This window comes from Siniperca chuatsi, linkage group LG20 (assembly GCF_020085105.1).
Source record: "Siniperca chuatsi isolate FFG_IHB_CAS linkage group LG20, ASM2008510v1, whole genome shotgun sequence".
Lineage (NCBI taxonomy): Eukaryota > Metazoa > Chordata > Actinopteri > Centrarchiformes > Sinipercidae > Siniperca > Siniperca chuatsi.
Genome location: NC_058061.1, coordinates 1,135,671 through 1,160,113, shown reverse-complemented (window position 1 = coordinate 1,160,113; position 24,443 = coordinate 1,135,671). Strand labels below are relative to the sequence as shown.

Below are 24,443 nucleotides of genomic sequence, written 5' to 3'. Positions count from 1 at the left end.
TCCCAATAAGGAGATCGTGGGTTCGTGGGTTCGATTCCCGGACCGGACCAACATCACACGATCTCTCTGGGTCTCTCTAGTCTGCATGTCCTCCCCGTGTTACCGTGGGTTCTCTCCGGGTTCTCCGGCTTCCTCCCACCGTCCAAAGACATGCATGTGTAGGTTAATTGATAACTCTAAATTGCCCGTATTGAATGAATGTGTGAGTGAATGGTTGTCTGTCCTTGTCTGTGTCTGTGTTCGCCCTGCGACGAGTTGGCCACTGTCCAGGGTGTGCCCTGCCTAAGGCCCGAAGTCACTGGGATAGGCTCCAGTCACCCGCGACCCCCTAACGGGGACCAAGCGGTAGAAAATGGATGGATGGATGGAACTTTATTCCAATATCTAGACGCGCAAGTTATCTCACTGCTGATATATTTTACACGAGTCATTTCTGCCACACTGATTATTAACATAAACTGCTCTCACATACTTAGTGAAAATATTCAATCTGCCCTGGGACACAATACCAAAATAAACAGTTATGAATTAAATCTTATTTTTAAATAGATTAAGCAACAATGTTGAGTAATAACTGTCCCATACGATATAAAAGACAACCAGAATGCGTTAAAGGATGTGAACTATCTCAAGCTGGATTGAGGATCTTTGGCAGCGCACCCACAGGAAGTTCCTCCCGCCACACGGGGGCGATAAATCCCCGCGGCCTCTGCCAGCCGGCTCCGCGTTAATTAAGCACGAAGCAGCCGGCTGCTTTGTCATGTTGTTAGTTTGTCAGTCGACATTTAGAAGACGTAGCTCTTCTTTGAAACGAATAGTTGTGTGAGTAACACATCCACAGTTTGATCGTTACGTTTCTAACTGGCGTTTTATTTTAACAGGAGGACAGACTAGAAGCTATCATTTACCAGTGTTAATAGTAACTAACGTTACGTGTTTAGCTAGCAGCAACTAGCCGGCTGTCGTTTCACCTTTAACCTCCGCTGTGGAAGAGTCACCAGCTCGTTGAGAGCTCTGCTGAAGGTAAGTAGTTTGCGGCTGTCATTTTGTACTGTATTTTTATTTTGCATCGACGGCTTGAGAGCTAAAAGCTAACGTTAGCAAGTCGACCGTTCATTTTTCGCGGGGCCCCGCCCAACGCGTGATATCATTGGTCCTCTGGGACGTCATCTCGCCGAGCTCCACGCTGATTGGCTGGAAGCTGACAGGCCCTTTAACTGTGTCGTTAAACGACTGGAAGCACGTGGGCGCGTCGCCTCCGCGTTCACGCGGTGTTTATTTATTTACCGTTTCACCGCGCGGTCACAGCCGATCACATCACCGATAAACAAAATAACAGCATCGATCACACAGTCAGAACATCCGCGCAGGTGGAGCGCGAAGTTTCATTGGTCCTGTATTCTGGTAACGGTCAAAATCTGTACAATTAAACGGATAATTAAGGTTTTCTCCTAAATGTCGTGTTTCTGGTCATTCTGATTTATTGATTTATAAGATAAGAGTTTTATTATTTATCACAGGGGAAGCTGTTGTGTTGCAGGAAAGAGTACAAATGTGAAATATAAACAGATATATTATTGAATCATTGAATCTTTATTGACACGTTTTAGCAAAACAGAAGAAGCAGAAGGTGACGTCATACTGTGTCTGCCCCCCCCCCTCAAAATAATAAAGTTATTAGGAATTGACAAACAATAAATTAACAAAAATAAAAAAGTAAAAATGCAAATGAACGATGTGTTTTTATGTCCAGTTGTTATTTGATTATCAGTGAAGTTTCATCTACAAACTATTATAAAGTAGTAAATTAAATGAAGTTTATACATTTATTTATTCAGGCCGTATTTACACACATTTGTTTAAAGTGGGTGTGTGTGTGTGTGTGTGTGTGTGTGTGTGTGTGTGTGTGTGTGTGTGTGTGTGTGTGTCAGGTGTGTGTGTGTGTGTGTGTGTGTGTCAGGTGTGTGTGTGTGTGTGTGTGTGTGTGTGTGTGTGTGTGTGTGTGTGTGTGTCAGGTGTGTGTGTCAGGTGTGTTGGGGGGCGGGGTCTAAGCAGCTCACTGACCCACAGCTCTAACAGGAAGTGCTGTCTGCAGCAGTCTAAGCAGGTTTAAGGTGAACTTGAGCTGTGCTGCTGCCACACGGCTCGCTGTGTGTGTGTTTTCATACTGTGTGTGTGTGTGTGTGTTTTCATACTGTGTGTGTGTGTGTGTGTGTTTTCATACTGTGTGTGTGTGTCGGTGACATGTGTCCGCTGTGCTTCTGTTGGCTGGGATGAGCGTCCGTGACGAGGACCTTGACCTGCAGAGCTGGGGCTGGACTGACCTGTGTGTATCCTCACCTTCTTCTTCTTCTGGGGTTGTTGTTCTTCTTCTGTGGTTGTAGTGCCGTCTGCGTGTCGGTATGTAGGTCAGGTCGGCTCTCGGTGTCTGATAAGGTTACAGGGATTAGTCTTGAAGAGCAGTGTGTTGTAATCGGACTGTTTCTGGGCCTCTGACTAATCAATACATCAGCCTGTCTGTGTTCACATGCGGTCAGACTGTCCCATCAGAGCAGCCGAACCAGCAGTCAGCAGCTCCTGTCTGCAGTGGACCCGTGGACGGACAGACAGCTGTCTCTGGATCACTGTGAGACTGAAGGAAACTTAGAAACAGCAGGATTCTCAGGCAGGTTCTGCAGCCGCTTTCTTTCTCTGGCGTCTCAGCTGGTTTCTGGAGGTTTATTCACGATTTTCAAGTGACACTGAATCTAAAAACATGTGTATCATTATCTGTGAGTCATCTCTCAGTGCAGAGAGTACGCCTCACCTCACCTGTGCCCCCCCCCGGGCAGGTGCGCCTCAGTCCGGTCTGAAACCACCTTGTTCTTCCCGGTTAGAGAACAGAACAAGAACACGTGTCTGAGGCTGCAGCGCTCGTTGTTAACAAACTGCTGAGGATAAAAGTTTGTTTTCGGTGAGTCGACGTAAAAATGGTTGTGGTCGTCACGGTAACATGCTGACAATAATAACATGCTAATGTTCAGCGGGTACTGTGTGTTAGCAAGCTAATGTTAGCTAATTAGCACAGGTACAGTTGCTCCTAACGACCTCTCACAGCTTCTGCGTCCACTGAAAATGACGTCGGCAGATCGATGCGTCGCTCCGTGCTGATTGGTCAGGGGGGCGTAACTCCTCCCTCTCTCCTCTTCACGCTCTCACCCCCGTCTTCCTCCTCAGCTCCAGCTACTCCTCAGCAGCGTCGGACTCGGAGAAGGAGCAGCAGGTCTCGTCGTTTCTCCAGACGAGGATCATGTCGAGACGCAGCCTGCGGCTCGATGACGGCCTGCTGGACCGCGGCCTGCCGCACGGCAGCGCCTCCTTCAGTGTGGGAGGAACCGGCTGGAGGAGCACCAGGTGAGTGCTCAGGTACGCCTCGGCAGCTTCTCTGCTTTACACTGAAGACACATTCCCTTCATGTCTGCTGCTTCTCCTCCACCTTCTTCTTCTTCTTCTTTCTCTGCTTCTCCTCCATCATCTTCTGCTTCTCCTCCATCATCTTCTCATCTTCTCTTTCTTCTTCTTCTCTCTTCTTCTTCTTTCTCTTCTTCTTTCTTCTTCTTCTTCTTCTTCTCTCTTCTTCTTCTTCTCTGCTTCTTCTTCTTTCTCTTCTTCTTCTTCTTCTTCTTTCTCTGCTTCTTCTTTCTCTGCTTCTTCTTCTTTCTCTGCTTCTTCTGCTTCTTCTTCTTCTTTCTCTGCTTCTTCTGCTTCTTCTTCTCTTCTTCTTCTTCTTTCTCTGCTTCTTCTTCTGCTTCTTCTTCTTCTCTCTTCTTCTTCTTTCTCTGCTTCTTCTTCTTCTTCTTCTTTCTTCTTCTTCTTCTTCTTCTTCTCTTCTCTGCTTCTTCTTCTTTCTCTTCTTCTTCTCTCTTCTTCTCTCTTCTTCTTCTTCTTCTTCTTCTTCTTTCTTCTCTTCTTCTTCTTCTTTCTCTGCTTCTTCTCTTTCTCTTCTTCTTCTTCTCTCTTCTTTCTTCTTCTTCTTCTTCTCTCTCTTCTTCTTCTTCTTCTCTCTTCTGCTTCTTTCTCTGCTTCTTCTTCTGCTTCTTTCTCTGCTTCTTCTTCTGCTTCTTCTTTCTCTGCTTCTTCTGCTTCTTCTTCTTTCTTCTGCTTCTTTTGCTTCTTCTTCTGCTTCTTCTTTCTCTGCTTCTTCTTCTGCTTCTTCTTCTGCTTCTTCTTCTGCTTCTTCTTCTGCTTCTTCTTTCTCTTCTTCTTTTCTGCTTCTTTCTCTGCTTCTTCTTCTTCTTCTTCTTTCTCTGCTTCTTCTTCTGCTTCTTCTTCTTCTGCTTCTTCTTCTGCTTCTTCTTTCTCTGCTTCTTCTTCTGCTTCTTCTCTTCTGCTCTTCTTCTTCTTCTTCTTTCTCTGCTTCTTCTTCTTCTTCTTTCTTCTTCTTTTCTTCTTCTCTCTTCTTCTTTTCTGCTTCTTCTTCTTCTTCTTCTTCTTCTTCTTTTGCTTCTTCTTCTGCTTCTTTCTCTGCTTCTTCTTCTGCTTCTTCTTCTGCTTCTTTCTTCTTCTTCTTCTTCTTCTTCTTCTTCTTCTGCTTCTTCTGCTTCTTCTTCTTCTTCTTTCTCTGCTTCTTCTGCTTCTTCTTTCTCTGCTTCTTCTGCTTCTTCTTCTGCTTCTTCTTTCTCTGCTTCTTCTGCTTCTTCTTCTGCTTCTTTTGCTTCTTCTTCTGCTTCTTTCTCTTCTTCTTCTTCTGCTTTTTTTCTGCTTCTTCTTCTGCTTCTTTTCTCTCTTCTTCTTCTGCTTCTTCTTTCTCTGCTTCTTCTTCTTCTTCTTCTTCTTCTTCTTCTTCTGCTTCTTCTCTTCTTCTTCTGCTTCTTCTTCTCTTCTTTCTCTGCTTCTTCTGCTTCTTCTTCTTCTTCTTCTTCTTCTTCTCTGCTTCTTCTTCTTCTGCTTCTTTCTCTGCTTCTTCTGCTTCTTCTTTCTCTGCTTCTTCTGCTTCTTCTTTCTCTGCTTCTTCTGCTTCTTCTTTCTCTGCTTCTTCTTCTGCTTCTTCTTCTTTCTCTGCTCCTCCTCCTCCTCCTCCTCCAGGTCGCTGAAGTCTCGTCGTCCTCAGCAGCACTCGGTCTCCTGCTCAGAGTCTCTCCTCCTCGTGACTCCCGGTAAGCTGACGGGTCCGGCGCTCCCCAGCAGCAGCCTCCACAGCGCGGCCTCCGACGCCTCGCTGCTCTCCTCGCTGCTGGACGAGTCCTCCGTCCAGGAGGCCACGCTGGTCGACACCTTCTGGGGTAAAACTCTTCTTCTTGAACTGGTGGAGATTTGTCAAGAAATTAAACGTCCAAAAACAATGTCCCCATTGCGCCACGAAACGCTGTCATCAGTTTCTTAGAGACCATTTCTTCAGCAGAAAGTCGTTTCAGTGGAAACTGACAGTGAGAAGATGTTGTCTGACTGTGATCTTCCTGTTACAGGTCTGGACCACGACCTCGACCCCAAAGGTCCGTTCATGCTCGCACGGTTACTGACGTAACTTGTAGTTTCCACTCAGAACGCACCAGAGGGTTGTTTCTACGCCCTGCATAAATACTGCATTGAGTGTTTCATTAGTATAAGAAAAAGCTGTATTTGCATTAAGGATGCACAGGTCCAGCAATGAATTTTAATTTGATCCATTAATTTTAGGCTACCGACTTTTGGACGTTTTAAAGGTTCAAGGTGACGTCTGAGTTAAATGTGATAAAGATATAAAAACAAACATGAGATCAAACTTGAACCAGAGAACGTTTGGTTGATAATTTGAACGATTAATCGATTGCCAGCATCGCTTTCTGTCTGTCAGTTAGCGCTGCAACGGTTAGTCAGTAGCCAGAAAAGGATTCGGCATCTATTTCGATGATTGATTGATCGTTTTTATTCCTCTTTTCTGCTAAAATGCTGCTTCCAGCTTCTCAAATGTGAAGGTTTTATGCTCTTCTGGTCTTATACACGTTAGTAAAGTTAGTAAACTGAGTATCTTTGGGACCGTTGGTCCGACATAACGGGGCGTTTGCAGGCGTCTCCGTGGGAAATCAAAGGGTGTTTTTAAACGATTCATCGAGAAAATGATCAGCAGATTAATTGATGATGAAAATAATCGTAAGTCGCAGCCTTAAAGTTCACGTCTCCGTTACAGAAAGCACCATCTTGGCGGAGCAGAGCACCGTCCTGGCAGACTGCACTCTGATTGGTTCAGACGGCCGCTGTCCCAAACACCCGGTCCAGGCGCTCAGCAGGGTTTACTGTAAAGACTGTGAGCTGCACTCAGACAGGAAGGAGTCCGCATACTGCTCCTCCTCCAAATACGCCGCCTCCTCCTCCTCGTTGACGGGGTCGGGACCCTCGGAGCCCGCGGACCCGGAAAGTTCCACCATCTACTGCAGAGACCGGAGCCGCAAGAGCAGGACAGGTGAGCGCAGAGCGGGACAGGGGGACAGGTGAGGGCAGAGCGGGACAGGTGAGGGCAGAGCGGGGCAGGGGGACAGGTGAGGGCAGAGCGGGACAGGTGAGGGCAGAGCGGGGCAGGGGGACAGGTGAGGGCAGAGCGGGACAGGTGAGGGCAGAGCGGGGCAGGGGGACAGGTGAGGGCAGAGCGGGGCAGGGGTACAGGTGAGGGCAGAGCGGGACAGATGAGGGCAGAGCGGGACAGGCGGGGACAGGCGTGAGCGCAGAGCGGGACAGGTGTGAGCGCAGAGCGGGACAGGTGGGGACAGGTGAGGGCAGAGGGGGACAGGTGAGGGCAGAGGGGGACAGGCGGGGACAGGCGTGAGCGCAGAGCGGGACAGGCGTGGCGCAGAGCGGGACAGGTGGGGACAGGTGAGGGCAGAGGGGACAGGTGAGGGCAGAGGGGGACAGTGAGAGGGCGGCAGGGGACAGGTGAGGGGGCAGGGGACAGGTGAGGGCAGAGCGGGGCAGGTGGGGACAGGTGAGGGCAGAGCGGGGCAGGTGGGGACAGGCGTGAGCGCAGAGCGGGACAGGTGGGGACAGGTGAGGGCAGAGGGGGCAGGTGAGGGCAGAGGGGGCAGGTGAGGGCAGAGGGGGCAGGTGAGGGCAGAGGGGACAGGTGAGGGCAGAGGGGGCAGGTGAGGGCAGAGGGGACAGGCGGGGACAGGCGTGAGCGCAGAGCGGGACAGGCGTGAGCGCAGAGCGGGACAGGTGGGGACAGGTGAGGGCAGAGGGGGACAGGTGAGGGGGGCAGGGGACAGGTGAGGGGGCAGGGGGACAGGTGAGGGGGGCAGGTGAGGGCAGAGGGGGGCAGGTGAGGGCAGAGCGGGGCAGGTGGGGACAGGTGAGGGCAGAGCGGGGCAGGTGGGGACAGGTGAGGGCAGAGCGGGACAGGTAGTGATTCTCTAGACATTTACAGTCCATCTTGTGTTTACCTGGAGCTTTTCGTTCGTCAGACGTGGCGGTGATGACACGGAGCCGTGCAGCCTCGCTCTCTCGGCTCTTTAACTTCTCTTTGAGTCGTCGCAGGAAACCCAGACGTGAACTCAAAGTTACAGGAGCAAACAGCTGTTTGTCTTTAACGTACCTTTCTTCAGCAGGTGTGCCGGCGTCCCTGTGGGGCAGGTTAGCGGCCTGCGTGCTCACTCTGCTCGCTCTGCTTTACCGTCACCTGATGCCGCAGAAACACCACGATGTGACAGGTAGCAGAGCTGACTGACCAGGTTTCCTCTGAACCAACAGGCTGCTTTGTTTCTCAGCTGGGCAGGAAATGAGGTCGCAGCTCTGCGAGCCACCGGGGGGAACCTGTGGTTACCTGCCGTCTCACCGGCGGCGGCAGCAGATTAGCGTTAGCCATCATTCTGACTACAGAAGCAAAAAAAAAGTTCTCGTTCCTCTGATCCTAAATGCGTAGTTTTAAGGGCTTTTTCTTCTGGACTCAAGTCTTGATCAATTAAATCTTTTTAATTTAACAATTGATAATCCTGCGTCTGTGCAATATGACGATACATGACTCTGTGTATACTGAGATGTTTAAAAGAACCAGAGATATCGTCTTTTATTTTATTCCACACATTTATTTTCTCCCGTGTCAAAACCTGCCGCCTACATTACCCACAATGCATACATTACAAAGTGCTGACTGTAACTCTGATATAATTTCCTGCCCGGCTGTGTTTCTCCTCACTTTCACTAAACACACGCAGGGTTTTGTTTCCTCCTTCGCCTCCTCTCTGTGGCCCCGCCCACATCTTTTGTATAAATCTACATATGTAAATCGCCACTTCCTGTTTGTCACTGCAGTGAGTCGGACTTTCACCTGACGTCCCACCCTGAGGTGTCTGGGATTTCCTGCGCACGCCGTCGTTATTCTAGATCATTTTTCTGAATTGAAGTGTGAGTCTGTTCCAGATGTGCTGCAGCTGTGGGTGGACTCGTCTGTGCTGTGTGTCAGGAGAGCCGCAGCCCGCTGCGTCTCTGTGCTGACACGCACCTGGCAGGTGTGTCGGGGGCTGGCCTCGCAGGTCAACGTACAGACTGATCACAGACACGGAGGTACTGACTGTTTTCAGTAGGTGTGGGAACGTACCTGTCCACCGGACACAGGTGTCTGTAAACAACCGATGCATAAATAAATACAACAGATAAGAATCTGTTGTGCTGGGGAAATCCTTTACAGGGACTCTCTCTTCTTCACGTAGACTTCACTTGGTGTTCACCTGAACTTCAGTTACCTGCACGTGTTGTTAAAACCACCAGGACTACCCAGAGGACCCCTAAAACCCCCTCAGGGACCACTAGAACGTCCTCAGTGACCAGAACACTTTGTAAAGGACTGAGACTTCGAGAACCACCTGTGGGACCTCCAGAACTTCCTTAGTGACCACTAAACGTCCTTAAGAACCACTACAACCACCTAGGGCAGGGGTTCCCAAACCTTTCAGACCGCGACCCCCCCCCCCCCCGAACAGCTTGTGAGGATTTGCGATTCGGTTACAGACTGAGCTAAAACAAAAAGGAACACAATCTCTAAGACCGGCTGTTTTATTAACAAATTATAAATCCATCCCATAACTGTGAAATGCTTACAGGCAGAACACGAACGGGCGTACAGCGCCTGCTGGCGCCTTGGAGCTATTATAACTTTGGATTCAGAGAAGCCAGCGCATTGAGGGTGTTGTACCTGATTTATAACAAAGCACGTAGGAGTCCGGGCGGCTCGTCCTCTTCTCTGCCCTCCGCTGATCCGCTCTCTTTTTCTTTTGATGTTAATAACCGCCGTTTCATTTTTGATCAAGTTTAGATCTCAAAGTAGACGATCGCTGTTTAGCAAAACACTGAATGTGGATCCAGCTAGCGCATGTTGTTGTTGCTGTTGCTGCTGTGAATTATGACTGACGCCGTCACTTAACTGTCGTAATTAATCAGATCAAACAAAGTTTTATTTCCAGTTTATTTTAATTATCATAAATTTATACTCGCATCATTACAACCTTTTTTAACATATAAAAAATAAATAAATAAAAGTTTCTGGAAATCATCTCGCGACCCCCCGCCCCCCACTTTGGGAACTGCTGACCTAGGGGACCCCTATAACCTGCTAAATGACCACTAGACCCTCATAGGACCACCAGAACCACCTACAGGACTAGAACCACCTACAGGAACCACCTACAGGACTCCTAGAACCACCTCAGTGACCAAAAACAAACTTAGAGTGAATCTGATGGTAATTTTTAACACACAAACAAAGCAGTGTGGGAGTCCGTGTGACATCTACGTTGTGGTTCACTGTGTTCTGTTCACAAAGGTTTCCATGATGCTTTGAGTCAGAGAAATGAATTTGGATCTTGTCCTGTTGTCGTGTTGTCCGGACCTCTCGCTGCTCACCTGCTGCGTTTCCCTCCCAAACAAATGGGCTGCACCCCCTCACTTTGGCTGTTGCCTTGGCAAAATGCAAATCTGTCCGTCTCCCTGCCTGCAGTCAGTGCTGGTCCTCGGCTCAGAGGACGGATGTGGACCCGGTGAGGTGTCGGCCTGCTGGTGAGTCCTGACTGTCTCTCCTCTGTGTTGCAGCTCGATCCGGTCCCTGTGGAGTCATGAACCTGAGGGAGTCCACCACGAACCTGAAGGAGCGTCGTCCCGACGGATCTCTGTGTGAGTCATTAAAGAAAAACGCGTGTTCATCGTGTGTCGTCCACACGGGACGTGGCGAGCAGACGGTTTTGCACTTTAGTGTCATGACGTTCTGTGGAAAAAGGGAAATCCTGGTTTATTACAACATGGGTTTAAAAACCTGCGTGATGAATATATAATGTAGCACTCGACGCTGATGTTGATGTATTTATATGATTCTTGCAGTTCTGTAAAAAAAAATGTAATAAAGCTTAAAGGAGTCTGGCGATGTTATATATTTGAAGACCTGTTGGGGCTTCTCAAAGTCAAGAACGAGGTCCGGATCGAACTGCACGTTATTATATTAAGTGACGACCGCACGTCATCGCTTTTATGTGCTTTTTCCTCTGGAAGAGAAACGCGTCTTTTCTGTTTTAGTTGTTTTGTCACGATTAAAACAAGGTTTGTGACGTGAGAGAGATAATTCACTGAAGTTCTATAAATTTGAGTATTTTAATACATGTTTTTGCCTTTTTATTAGTTGGCTAATTTATATATATGTTGTTAATTACGCTATCATGACCTCGGGCACCCACAAAGCACCACATGTGGATTCATCCGCCGCTGGAAATAGTCCCCAATAGATGCACTGTTTCCTCCTGTTGGTCTGATAGAAACTACAGCGAGCAGCTGTTTGAGGAAACTACTGAGCCTTTTTAAACAGGAAACTATAGATCTGGGAGGAGTTTTTAAAGATCTTCAGCAGGAACCAATGGGCTCGCAGCTGAGAGCCGCAGACAGGAAGTCAGACGGTACTGAGAGACGGACCGACGTGTTTTTAAATGGAGATTTATTTTTATTTTGAAGAACTGGTGGCAATGACAGGCATCTCTGCGGTCTCTGTAAATCGGATCATGATATCTGCAGCTGGTGCTTCAGACTGTTTCTCCGCCTCTTCACCTCTTCACCTTGTGTTGTGTGCCAGTTAAACACTCCTGCACTGTTGACGCCAACAGGTGACGACTGTAAGGAGAAACAGCGCTCGGAGACGGGCTCCGTCGCCTCCTCTTCATCCTCTTGGTCCTCGCTGGCTTCCTGTCTGTCGGGGCTGATGTGGAGCGCTGCTGTCTTTACAGGTTAAATAACTAAACAAACTTCACTTTGGGACGGTGTCGTCCCTCATTCGTCCAGGAGCGTTCTATCGTAGAAAAGGTTTCAGTCGTAGTCGTCTGGACGCTGTTTTCAGAATCAAGACGTTTCGGCTCCCATCAGGAAGTCATTCTCAATTGTGAAAATGGTCTGAGAACTCAGAAATTTAAGCTAATCTGAGTTACATAAGCCCCGCCCTCAGGGAGGAGTCTACCTGAGTGTCTGTTGATTAGCTAGTTTCACAGTGTATTAACACCGTGGTCAAGCCAATCACATGCTAATCAGGCACTTAACAGTGATGAGGGAGGTGCAGCCAGAAAACAATAGGCCTGATTACTGGGCCATCTTGAAACTATTAGGTCAGTTTCAGGTGAAACTAGCTATTATCAGATACTCAGGTAGACTCCTCCCTGAGGGCGGGGCTTAAGCAACACAGAGTAGCTTAAATTTCTAGTTCCCGTCCCATTTTTTCACAATTGAGAATGACTTCCGGATGGGAGCCGAAACGTCTTGATTCTGAAAACAGCGTCCAGACGACTACGACTGAAACCTTTTCTACGAAACTTCACTTTGACACGCAGAAAACACGGTTTCCAGATGTCATTCGGCTTCAGCGGAAATATTTTCACAGTCGTGCTGTCTGCGTCAGTGCAGGGCTGACAGTAAAGTTAACGGATTAATGTGAACATCAGTGATTCACTTATCTGAGAATGAGGTCAAGTGCTGTTTTCCATCTACAGCTGCATCACGTATTGAACTTTAAGACGCCGTTTTTATTGCTCTTGTACGTTGTGTTAACTCCCATCCCACATTTACATCTGCCTTCCCGTGCAGCCAGAACCTGCGACGCTGTACGGATCAACTGACGGGCCTCACGTAAACGCTGAGCCCCCGGTCGGTTTATCCAAACACGACGGCCGCATCCTCACTGCTGACGCAGAGAGAGAGAGGCAGCGTTGCTTTGTGCCGTTCCACCACGATCGGAAAGTAAAAAGATGGAGCTGCAGATGGAGACGGTCTGATCTGCAGTGAAGTTCAGTTTTATATCAGGCCGGTCGCACGCAGTGTAGAAAATACTGCTCTAATATTAAAACAAGCTCGCTGACAGATCACTGGACAGCAGCCATGTTGGGAAATCAGACCGTGAAACGGCTCAAACCGCAGACGGACGACCTCAGTTTCTAACCTGCCGATCACGTGACCGCGCAACAAGCCCTCCACGCTCTCTTTGAATATTCTGTCAGCTGAACATAAGTTTCAGTACATCTAATCTCTTCTACTTATTATTATTATTATTATTATTATTGTTGTTGTTGTTATGATGATGTCTCTGACTCGTCTTTGCCTCCGCAGCCTCGCTTCTCTGTCAGCTGACTCTCAGTGCAGCTTCAGCAGTTTGGCCTCTGACCAAGGAAATGTTTTCTGCTTCTCTGAGCGCCGGACGCTCTGCAGGTCAACGTCGAACTGATGTGTTTGTTTTATTGAAACCTTCTTCTTCTTCTTCTTCTTCTTCTCTGATGTGCAGCGTGTTTGTGTCGGGTTCTTTTCTCATGAAATGTTTGAGCTCTTCCTCGTCGGCGTCTTTGTTCCCGTTGTCTGTCTTCGTGTTTGCTTCTGCTGCGGTTTTTGTGCTGGAACCATGTAAATGATCACAAGATGCACAACGGCGATGAGTTACATCGCAGCATCTCGCACACAGAGGTCGCCCAAACCGGCGGTAGATACAGCCTCACGATTCTTATTAAGATCCAATATCACAAAGCAGACTCATTATAAATGATGTTGAAATTAAAAGCGTCTAAAGTTTCTGTGACTGATGATAAATCATCCACATAAATTACATCAAAGCAAATATTTCAAAGGGTTTTCTAAATCAAGCCTCATTATAAACCTGATACTGTCCTTACAGTTCCACATATAACTTACGTCGGGAGAAATGCATATAAAACAAATCCAACTTTCAAAAGAGCCGTAAGACTTGTAAAGAACCAACAAACTCACTGTTTATTAAACTAAAGACTCAGTTATTACCTGAAAGTGTCCAAAGGCGTTTTTTAAAGGAGTGAACGTCGATGTGATTTAATGTTTTTTTAAAAAACAAATAGTTAAGACGAATGTAAAAAGTTAAATGGTGAATTTAGTGAACAGCTGTAGTGAGGAACATGAAACTCACTCATTAAGTTTAAAATAAAGTTTAAGAATAACTCAAACAGGATGTGTGTCAGCTTCTCGCCTTGTTGTCTCTGTTATTGATTACAGAACTTTCAAAGATCCCAATTTCACATCGACGAGAGTTTCTTACGTTGTGACACTGAAGTCAAATTAAAAGGCTCATTCTGCCTTTTCGATGGGAAACCCTGAAGAGTCACTCAGGATTGTGCACAAAAAGATGGGATGCTTTAAAAACTCGACTGACTGATTAGTCGATCAACAGCAACTTTTCTGGAAAATCGAATAATCGTTTTTAATGATATTATTTTTAAGCATCTTCTGAGGATTTGCTGCTTTTCTTTCATACGACAGTGAACTGAATATCTTTGGGTTTTGGACTGTTGGAGTAAAACAGACACACAAGTGGCTCTCACCATTTTAAAACCTTTAATCAGTCGAGACACTAACAGACTTCAAAAGATGCCGTGAAACTTGTCAGTGCTCTCTGCTGGACGAACTCTGTGAAGTTTATAAAGGCTGTCAGACTTTCAGTGAGCTGTGCATCTTGTTTCTGCGTCTGGACGGTTTCAGCTGTTTAACGCCGCCGCGCTTCGTTTAACTAACAGAATAATCTCTGGTTTTCCCCGCTTGGTGACCTGCTGCTCAGCTGGTGAAAGGCTTCACTTAATCATCTGATTATTTAATGGGATATTATTTAACTTAACGTGTGTCTGTCTTTTAGGTAAGGCAGCAGGTGACCTGTACAGGTGGCTCAACAGACGCTGGCATCACATGACCACCAGCTTCCTCCTGACGCGGCAAGTTTTTCTTAAATAGTTGAATTTATTTCAGTTGAAACTAGCGATCTCTAGTTAAAGACGAGCTCCTGTTTGAGGTTAAACGACATGCTGTTTAGTGGCTAACATTACTGTTTGTCAGGTCTGGATATGTAGTAAAGCTGTAAATGTCCAGTAGCGCAGTTTACCTGCAGGCCCATGTGTTGTGTTCACTGTCACAGAAGAGGAATACGTCTCTTTAAGCTACGTTAGCTAGCCAGAATAACTTAGCTCCGACGCAGAGGAGCCCTCAGAGCTTCTGGCAAAGTAACCTAATAAATAACGAACGGTGTCACGCTTGATTTAGACGTTTGTGCTGCGAACAGATTTCTTCTGTCCGACTTTTCAAACCAAACTGCGATGAAGCAGATGTTGTTTGAACCAGACATGACGTGGTTGTTGTTTCTCCTGCAGGTTTCCTCTCAGACTCCTCCTGGTTCTCCTCCCGCTGCTCCTCCTCTTCAGTAGGTTCCTGCACACTTCATTCACGTCTCCACTGTTTGTGTCATTTATTGGTCCGACTGTCTAAAACCAAACACGAGCTGCTCTGTTTCATGTGAGTTTAGGAGGGTTAGCCTCGATACTCTCAGACTGAATCCACCTTTTATGGACAGTTTGTTCATCTAATATTTGCTTTATTCAAATTTGCCACATTTCGTGACTGACGTTTCAGAGGCTTTCGCCCCAAGATACAAATACAGTCAGTCCATCAGAGACTGTTGACCGTACAGATGTCTTCCTGTCGTCCTCTCTGCCCGTCTGGCTGGTGTTTCGGTGCAGAGGAGGGAGGAGAGGAACCAACAGGTTGCTCAGACGTTGCTGACAACAAATCTGTTTCTGGAGAAAAGTAACTCCTGACTGATTCTGATTCTGTCATCAAGAGGAAACCAAATACTTGCATCAAACGTGCAGCAATAACAGAATAATGATTCAAATATAAATAAACTACTTTAATTAAACGCTCTCGAGCCAGTAGATGAGTTTAAATCGGCATCACAAGATAAGTCCGTCCGTCTGCTGATCTATAAATGAACCGGAGGGACTCTTCCAGCGTCTGTTGTCCACAGCTGATTTATTCTGTACGGAAAGTTTCTTCTTCAGGTCATTAAATCTCTGCCGACACCTGAAGGCAGCAGGACGCACCTGTTGATGCATCTGTCTGTAGATACGCGACTGTTATCGAATACGTAATGAAAAGGTCAGAATCAGGTCGTGAAGTTTTCAAACACAAGCGTTTCTGTTCTCGCCCTTCAGGCCTGTGTTGGTTTGGTCCAGCTGGTCTACAGTCTGTCCTCGCAGCTGTCAACATCACAGAGTGGAGGACGGTGGTCTCTGACGTCCCCGGTCTGTCCTCCATCTACAGCCTCATGCCCCCCGAGAGCCGCTCGGCAGAGGGCGCCGTGGAGGAGTCGAGGGAGGCGCGGCCCTACGTGGAGCCGCTCTACAGCAGACCTCCACCGGCTGAAACACCGACAGGAGAGGAGGTACGGACACCGCCCTGTTCCAGCTGCTAGAGCCAGTGTGTGTTAAAGATTCAGTGTCTGTTGTGTTTGTTTGTAAGAACGAGACCGAGCAGCAGCCACTGTGTACATGTAACCGCTTTTATTCACGCATCAAAACAGTAACAAGCGTTGACGTCGTGAAGTAGCGTGGGATCATTGCGGTCAGCTTCTCCCGGTTAGGATTCCCTCATCGTTCAGGAGGTTTTTACCGGGAGCCGAATTATCCGCACACTATAGAGACCTGCTCTATAGGAAAAGTGCAGTGAGATGACTTCTGTTATGAACTGGCGTCTCCTCCCCTCCAAAACAAACCAGTAAAAACACTGAATAAAAGCAGTTTCACGTTAAAACTCAGTGTTTCTGTGATGCTGCGAGCGCGAGCGGACATCTTCTGGCAGACGACCACGACGCAGACGCAGGCACGAAGAGGATACGACGCCACTGACAGGCGACCAAATGAAACGCACCGTTACCTTGATTAAAATTACAGAGTTCTCTGGTTTTGAAAATTGTTGGAAACGTTTGGGATAATGTAAGTACCCAGCTCAACATATAATAGTCTAGTCATTTTTAGACATTTTAATGCAGAAAAGTTACACATTATACCTTTTTTAATAGAAATTCTTGGAAATGAAGAAATCCTGCTTAGAGCTCATTTATATTATTTAATAAGTACAACATTTATTTATAATTTTCATGCTCATAGTAAAAACAGTTTTAAAACAAGTTTAATAATCAGTTTGTTGTCATTGATCAAGTAAAATCATTCGCTGGTTCCAGCTCCTCCAGCGTCTCCGATCTTCTGCTTTTCTCAGTTTTATATCTTTTATAAAGTGAATATCTTCGGGGTTCGGACTGATGGTCGGACAGAACACGACGCGAAGACGACGCCTTGGACTCTGAGAAGCTGATGGATATTTTTTCTGACATTTTATACGCTCACGATTAATCGATTTTTAATTAAAGTACCGTATTGACCCAAATATAAGGCAGTATTTCTTCTGGAAATTACATTAGAAACGGTGAGTTCATGTGACGCTGGAGGACGAGGATTCCTGTTGGCGTCTTAAACATTAAAGTCTCTGTTGCTTCGCAGGAAGAGGCGGCGGCGGTGGATGAGTCTGCGCGGCTCGTTCGTCTGGAGCGGAGTCTGACGGCGCTGTGGGAGCGCGTGGAGGCCGGAGGGCGGCGGGCGGAGCAGAGACACAGGGAGGTGCTCCGGCTGTACGCTGTCCTCCAGCAGCAGCTGGTCTCTACTCAGGGCGGCGGCGAGGGCGTGGAGCCCTGGCTGAGAGGCCTGCTGGACCAGCAGCTGGACCAGCAGCTGTCCCAGCTCAGGAGACAGCTGGACGAGGAGAGACGGCACAGGGACCAGGTCAGATACTGGACACATTCAGCTCTGAGACAGGGATATCGGTGGTTTCTAACCTGGGGGGTCTCAAAGTAAATCCGAGGGGTCACGAGATGATAAACTGGTGGAAAAGCAGAAGAAACATTTTTCTGCTGTCTAGATTTTGCCTGGGGGGTGATAGTGTCAGACCTGATTTAAACCATGTAAAGATTTATTTATCATTTATTTATTATTGGAAACGTTTTGGGGTTTTTTCCCCCCAATATGTTAAGCTTAGTAATTAAAAGTCGAACAACTGAACAGCGTCTCGACTTCCTGTCGGTGCCGCGTTACACGCTTCTTTCCAGGAAAGGATTTTTACAGCATCACTAAAGTTTTCTAAAGGGAAAATCTTTCTCTGCTTATTGTTGACTATACGTCTAAGAGCGGAGGAGAGTTCAACCAAAGAGGTCACAAGTCTAAAAGGTTGATGATCTACTATCGTGGATCTGGGAGCTCAGCACTGTTTGTTGTGAAGCTTGATCAGGCCACGGAGGATGATGGGAGTCTGTGTTTACTTCCTGTTTGTGTGTCTGTGGACTCGGCAGCAGGATTTGTCGCAGCAGCAGAGCCGAACGTCTCGCCTGGATCAGCTGGAGCTGCAGCTGCAGACGCTGGCTGCCAGAACAGAGGTGCGCCACATCTGCATGGTTTCAGAAACAGTTCTGTTTGTGTCGCGTGTCGACAACGTTACAGAAGCTCCAGCGTTCGTTCTGTAGGTTTCAGGACAGGTTTGGTTCTCTGTTCGACAGGAGGTGCAGTGGAGACAAGAAGCTGCTACGGTCTCGCCTTCACCAACAACACTTCCAGCTGCTGTCAGGTAACCTTCATCCCCATCCTCTTCACTTTACAGGCAGTTTAAGGCTATATACTTTTCTTTCTTTTGTGAAGTGAACTACAGGTGGGAAAGGGAACACTTGAACCTGTGTGCACGCTGTAAGATGTTGGAGTAGCGTTGTCTTGTAACTTCCTCTAGCCCCGGTGTGGACCGTCAGTCCCATGATGCCTTGCTGGCGGAGGTTGCGCGGTTGGAGGCGGCTCTGGAGGACGTCCGGCGGGATGTTGAGGGTCTGTCTGGGTGTGAGGACAGCTGCCAACGCCCCGACAGAATCCAGCAGACGGTGAGAGAGAAGACGCACACTCGATTCATTATTAAACACATCGAGCAGCGAGGTTAGCCTCGCTAGCTGTCAAACGTATCAGACGAGGCCCAGTGGAGCCGACCAAATACTGCAGAATATTTCCATATCTGGTTCAATATACACATTTTTATTAAAGAATAACAAAGTTCAGCCCACTCAGTGACAAACGCATTGCATTTCCTATTTCCAGCACAGCTCATGTGTTACTGTAGTTTATTTTGTTGCCTGTGTAACTTTGTCAACTTTAGGATTTTTTGTGTTTTAGGGCATCTCTTCAAAGTTCAATACGTAACCGTGAACAGCTGCAACCAAGAAATGTGTCTCTACTCTCGAACTAATAATACTACTAATAATAAAAAACTTTATTTATAGATCACTTATCAAAAAAAAGTCCAAAGTGCTTCACAACAAGAGAAATAAAACACCACAGTGAATGACGAAATATTAAGAAATATAATAAACAAGTGGAACGGCGAAGCTGTTTCAAAGCATATCTTTGGTTTCTGTACTTTAATTTCTTGCCATTTATCAGCTGACACATCCTGTACATGACACCGATATATCTGCAGTGAGCTTGTATCGGCCGATTAATCTGTTGGGAGAAAAACTGCGACTGTAAATAGTATCAAAAGGGATTTTATTTTTATGAAAATCTTAAGAATTATAACTAAGTGTATCTCAAGTGCTTTGGGCCTTTTTCTGTCTTGTTACCTTCGACCTCCCCCCCGTGTCCTCTGTCAGATTTCAGCGCAGGTTTCCGCTCAGGTCCGCGAGGAGCTTCGGACTCTGGTCTACGGCAACCAGCTGACGGTGAGGGGCGGGGCCTCCGGAGACAACGCCGGCCTCCCAGAGTCGCTCCTCCAGTGGCTGTCGCAGCAGTACGTCAGCGGGGCCGACCTGCAGGCGTCGCTGGCCTCCCTGGAGCGCCGCATCCTGCAGAACGTCAGCCTGCAGCTGGAGCAGCGCCGCAGCGAGGAGACGGTCAGAGAGGCCGTCGTGCACGCCGCCGGGGCTGCTGGGGCCGCCGTGACCCCGGAGGTGAGGGGGCGGGTGGTCTGGTATTATTAAAATGACAGTTTGGAGTCTCTTAAAATCCCTGAGAACAGATTCAAATGTAGTTAAAGTTTTGTGACTTTATTCAAGCTAATTTGGCTGAAGAGTGTGTTTGTTTTATTCCCAGACTGTTAGTTCAAGTTCACTGTTGTGGGAGATCCTATTCTTCTTTCTCTGTTCAGATGCCTCTCTCATGTCTGTATGGTAAATATGAAGCTACAGTCAGCAGCCCGTTAGCTTAGCACAACCTCTAAAGCTCACAAATTAACATGATATCGCTTGTTTGTTTAATCCGTAAGCAAAAATGACAAATGGTCCTCATTACAGGGGTTTCGTACCAAACTATTTCATGGTCAAGACCAGTAACTAGTAGAGAAGCTACCCTGTAACTAGGGATTTATGTCGGAGCATTTGGGTGACATTGTTCCTGTCCTCCGACCTTATGTTTGATGATTGATATGTGGATCGTTTTCTGATGCTTATCAGGGTCCTGATCACCTTAATTTGATTAATTACATCACTAGGAAATGGCAAGTACTGATACAAATGTCAGTAAATCCATGTACAAAGTAAATAACTATCATTACAAAGGTCTTAAAAAGTCTTTAACACCCTGTGATGTCTGCTGAGTATCTTAGAACTACTATCTCTGCATATTTTTCTTGTTTTTAATGACGGTTCTCTTTTTTTATGGGTCATCACATTTTCATACTTCGACAGTTTTGAAGGCTGTCTCATTCCTATAGTTGATTATAGTTACAGTCCTGCTGTAGCTCCTGAGAGTTCACTAATCAGCTTCTCAACTCGCTCGTGTCTTCCAGGACGTCCATGTGATTGTGAAGAACGCTCTGCGCCTGTTTTCTCAGGACCGAACTGGCCTGGCGGACTTCGCTCTGGAGTCTGGAGGTGAGAAACAAACCGTCCCAGTGTCTGTATGTTGTTCTGTAATCCGACTGTTAAAGGAGCCGTCTGGTGTTGTTTTTCTTATAGTTATATAATCCAATGTTCAGACTCAACCCAGCAACACGTCGCTCGTCTCTCAGCGCCGTCTCACTTCCTGTCTGCGGCTCTCAGCTGCGAGCCCATTGGTTCCTGCTGAAGATCTTTAAAAACACAGATCTATAGTTTCCTGTTTAAAAAGGCTCAGTAGTTTCCTCAAACAGCTGCTCGCTGTAGTTTTTATCAGACCAACAGGAGGAAACAGAGCGTCTGTTGGGGACTATTTCCAGCGGCGGATGGATCCACATGTGGTGCTGTAGTGGAAAGCTTCATAAACTTGTTTATTGTGTGAACCTAAATTTGTTTGTCCCATGATGATAATAATAATAATGATGATGATGTAATTCATAGAACTTCACTGAATTATCTCACGTGTCACAAGCCTGCGTTACATTTTCGAACTAACTTTATGAATGTTTGGAAGTTATGCTAGCTTGTGATGCTACAGTGACTTCCTGTTTGCACAGCTGATTGCTCTTGATTGGACAAAGATATCCGCAGCCTGTTTATGTCTTTAATATGACGCGTCAAGTCTCCACCTGTAGCCATGGTCCATACCTGACAGGTGTGTGTCTGTGGTCGTCCTGCAGGGGGCAGCATCCTGAGCACTCGCTGCTCGGAGACGTACGAGACGAAGGCCGCTCTGCTCAGTCTGTTCGGAGTTCCTCTCTGGTATTTCTCTCAGTCTCCTCGGGTTGTTATCCAGGTAACGCACCTGTCGTACATCAAACACACCAGCACGCAAGACACATGATGTCGTACGGGTCAGAGGCCGTTACATTTTCCCTTTTTTAATGTTTTTAGTTTTGACCAGAAACTTTCAGGTTCTTTCACATCCATTTAATTCAAGTGGTGGAAGTATTCTCAGCTTCATGTAGTTACGGTATCGCAGTAAAAGTACACAAATATTATCAGCTTCTGGTTCTGATACACAAATCTGTTTTCAGTTTTTGGACTTTTCTCTAATCTTTGAGTTTTTTCTTTCTTGAAGTTAGAGTTGCATGAAAACATCAGTTAACAGTTTTTCACATTGATAGTTTATGTTTTGACAAATTACTTTCTCTGCACACCTGACTGAGTATGCGACAGGTGCATCGGAGGAAAGCACAATTTGAATAAAAATGATAGAACTCTGGCACACTGTCTCCGTTACTGCTGGAATATTGCGTGTGGGACATTTATATTGAGTTGTTGTTGTTTTCAAATGTTTTTATTTAAGTTCTGTCGTGTTTTTGTCCTACATAAGTACTGTTTGTCTATAAAAAATAAGTATTTAGAAACTAAGGTTTATTACGCTGGGAGATTGAGTTGTTTTTGTCTGTTAGTGATCCATCAGTGATGTAAAATCATGCAGAAACTCCACCTGTGTGTCTCTGCTCCTCCTGCAGCCGGACATCCATCCAGGAAACTGCTGGGCCTTCAGAGGCTCCACGGGCTTCCTGGTGATCCGCCTCTCCATGAGGATCCTCCCCACCGCCTTCTCCCTGGAGCACATCCCCAAAGCCCTGGCACCCAGCGGGACGCTGCGCAGCGCCCCCCGAGACTTCAGCGTCTACGTAAGAGACGCCAGCAGAAAGACGCCGTTTGGATGTTCAGCGGCTGCTTAACACTGATCTGTTTGTTCTTCAGGGTCTGGATGATGAGAGTCAGGAGAGAGGGAAGCTGCTGGGCTCTTACAGCTATGATGAGGATGGAGAAGCGCTGCAGACCTACTCCGTCACTGTGAGTAATGTCTGCAGAGGTTCTCCTGTAGGCTGCGTTTACATGCAAATAATGTTCAAGGGGTTTGTGGTATTTCTGATGGACCGTAGAAGGTATGAAGCGCGTGTCGTTTTGTACTTGTACACACTGTAAATAAAGCTCATTGTTAAAAAAGCCATCATTAAAACAAACACTTTTTTTAAATGAGATCAATATAAAATAGTTCTCACCCTGATTTTTGTGCTCATATCCAGAACTTTGCTGTTTATAAGAAGACACTGTTCACAACAGTGAGCATTGTTTCCGCTGCTGTATTTGTTGGTTCAGTAGTTTCTGTCGAGTAACTGGCTGATCGGCGTTTGAAGCCAGAACTGTTCGTTTTTTGACTCCAGCAGCGTATCTGCAGGTTTTAAAGTCTTTCAGAGCCATTTATGCTACAGAATAATGGTTGTAAATTTCTATTTTGCTGTATTTGAAAAGCAGCTCTATATAGTTTCATTGCAGCGTGATTAGTTAGGACCAATGACTGCAGTCAGCTTGTAGCTATGGAGCCTAGAGAGCACACTAGTGTTTGACCGTGCTCACTCTGCCTGTCATGTATTATGTTTAAAGTATTTTGTACAGCTTAACTTTTTTTTTTGTTTGAAGAAGAAGAAAGTTTTTTTTAGTAAAAGGTTGAACCAAAGAAGATGAACTACAGTTTTATTGAAGCACGCGTCAACGATGTGCTTGGTCTCTACACGACGCTATAGACGGAGCCATACTGACGATCCTAAAAAGCTTTGAATGTAGTTTCCTCCAAAAAAAAAGGTCTTAAATGTAACTTGTGAACCCTGAAGAAGTTATCTTTTAATCCTTTCTGCCTCAGAAAACATAGTTTTGTCTTTTTATGTCATTATATTTACACTCATTGTGCCAATACGCTGATGACACCAAACTTTAACTGTGATTTCAACTTTCACGTCAGACATTTTTCTTGTCCTGGACAGGAGGAGAACGACCGAGCCTTCCAGGTCATCGAGGTACAGGTGTTGTCCAACTGGGGCCACCAGGAGTACACCTGCATGTACCGCTTCAGAGTGCACGGGACGCCCGAAGACGTCTGAGGACGCTGCAGAGACGATGTCAGATTAGTTAATACACAAACAGTGGAGACGGCAACATGTCTGCTGCTCCTTCAGACGCCTTGAGATTCCCACAGTCGCCTCCCAGCTAACTGCTTCAGCCACCTGCTGCTAACTGTGCCTGAGAAACCGCACACTTCAATTACTTTCGGTTGATTTCAAGTGTCTGCAGTCTCTGCTATAAACTCACTTCCTTCCTTCCAGCCCGAATGTGATCTGAGTGTTATTTCCTGTGGAAAAAGAAAACACTGACAGCTTTGATGTGATGTATAATTTTTCTGTCAATAGTTAATATTTTTATATTTAATAGTGTTTTGTATTTGCTGTGCTGAAGGTTCTTCGTGTTTTAGCCGATTTTTCTTTTCGGTTACATCATTGCACTGTGGTAATGCAGTTAGCTGTGAGCAGGAAATGTTTTTCAGGTCTGTCTTCATATGCAAATGTGCGTACTGAAATTGCTCCAACACATTTTAAAGTGAAGCTTCAGCAGTTTGAGTTGACAAATGAACTGAACTCTTCCAAAGTTTTGGTCTTTTCAGAATAAAATGTCGTCTTTTGTTTCCACATTCAGTGTTTCCTTACCGAGCCACGACAGCGGGACAGTGACGAATCATTTCAAACTAAAAAGACTAACTTTGGAAGATAACTTCTTGATTTGATTAACTCTGAACTTTCCAAGTCATTTTACACGGAAGGACTGTGGATTTTATCTCCATCACTTCCATTGAAATGTCTTTAGGAGGGGAAGGGGCCAGTATGAACCATTATAACCATTACTGCTGGAATATTGCGTGTGGGACATTTATATTGAGTTGTTGTTGTTTTCAAATGTTTTTATTTAAGTTCTGTCGTGTGAATCTGAAATTCGGGTTGAAAAACAATCAAAGTCAAATGATCTGCTCTACAGCAACACGTGGTTTTTATTTTCCTCCGAATGTGATTCTCCAACAGAGAAGTCCGTAAGTGTAACGCAGCCGATCGTCAGACGTCTGAGTGTCCTTGAACGCACCAACAGGAAGGGTTTTCAAAGTGGCTCACAGCTGCAGCGCTGAACGATGATTAAAAATTTGAAAAGTTTCAAAAAGGGAATTCAAAGAAAAATGGGAGAGAATATTTTTGCACTGATGGACTCGACAAGTGTCGCTAACGGCTGTAAAATTCTATGTTTGTGTTTTGTCTTCAGGTTAATGGAAGATGATTTTATTTTATTCTCACTGTTTGTGAAAACTGTTGATCACTTTTTTTTTTTTTTTTTACATAATATATATTTTTGTGTTTTTTTTGTATGTGATTTCAAGTTGGACATAATAAAGATGTGAATGTTTTTA

General features: G+C 46.1%; 2 protein-coding genes across 14 annotated transcripts in view; both read left to right on the top strand.

Moving 5' to 3' along the window:
* LOC122867428 (microfibril-associated glycoprotein 4-like) overlaps positions 1-24,443 on the top strand; it is a 439,962-nt gene that overhangs the window by 54,863 nt on the left and 360,656 nt on the right. The gene's annotated exons all lie outside the window — the stretch shown is intronic.
* Positions 653-24,443, top strand: LOC122867411 (SUN domain-containing protein 1-like). 13 transcript variants are annotated; one of them, XM_044178169.1, is made up of 23 exons: positions 653-1,023; positions 3,217-3,393; positions 5,065-5,261; positions 5,445-5,471; positions 6,146-6,418; positions 7,551-7,655; positions 8,365-8,508; positions 10,030-10,110; positions 11,085-11,204; positions 12,571-12,669; positions 14,111-14,186; positions 14,619-14,668; positions 15,459-15,688; positions 16,803-17,081; positions 17,645-17,728; positions 17,849-17,916; positions 18,073-18,217; positions 18,980-19,276; positions 20,113-20,197; positions 20,881-20,996; positions 21,679-21,846; positions 21,920-22,012; positions 22,981-24,443. In XM_044178169.1, the coding sequence occupies exons 2-23, from the start codon at positions 3,290-3,292 to the stop codon at positions 23,095-23,097; spliced, it is 2,958 nt and encodes a 985-aa protein (XP_044034104.1). In that variant the 5' UTR covers positions 653-1,023; positions 3,217-3,289; the 3' UTR covers positions 23,098-24,443. The 13 variants fall into 13 exon arrangements, with proteins under 13 accessions (XP_044034104.1, XP_044034101.1, XP_044034099.1 ...); XM_044178166.1 differs by lacking the exon at positions 653-1,023 and adding an exon at positions 2,088-2,326 and having other exon boundaries at positions 17,648-17,728; XM_044178164.1 differs by lacking the exon at positions 653-1,023 and adding an exon at positions 2,088-2,326.

What these genes read in the sequence shown, in the direction of transcription:
- LOC122867411 (XM_044178164.1), top strand. Translation starts at nt 2,274, where the DNA reads ATGAGCGTCCGTGACGAGGACCTTGACCTGCAGAGCTGGGGCTGGACT. An exon ending in CCCGCTGCTCCTCCTCTTCA is followed by an intron (nt 14,669 to 15,458) that starts GTAGGTTCCTGC and finishes CTCGCCCTTCAG; the next exon opens with GCCTGTGTTGGTTTGGTCCA. An exon ending in CCCGAGACTTCAGCGTCTAC is followed by an intron (nt 21,847 to 21,919) that starts GTAAGAGACGCC and finishes TTTGTTCTTCAG; the next exon opens with GGTCTGGATGATGAGAGTCA.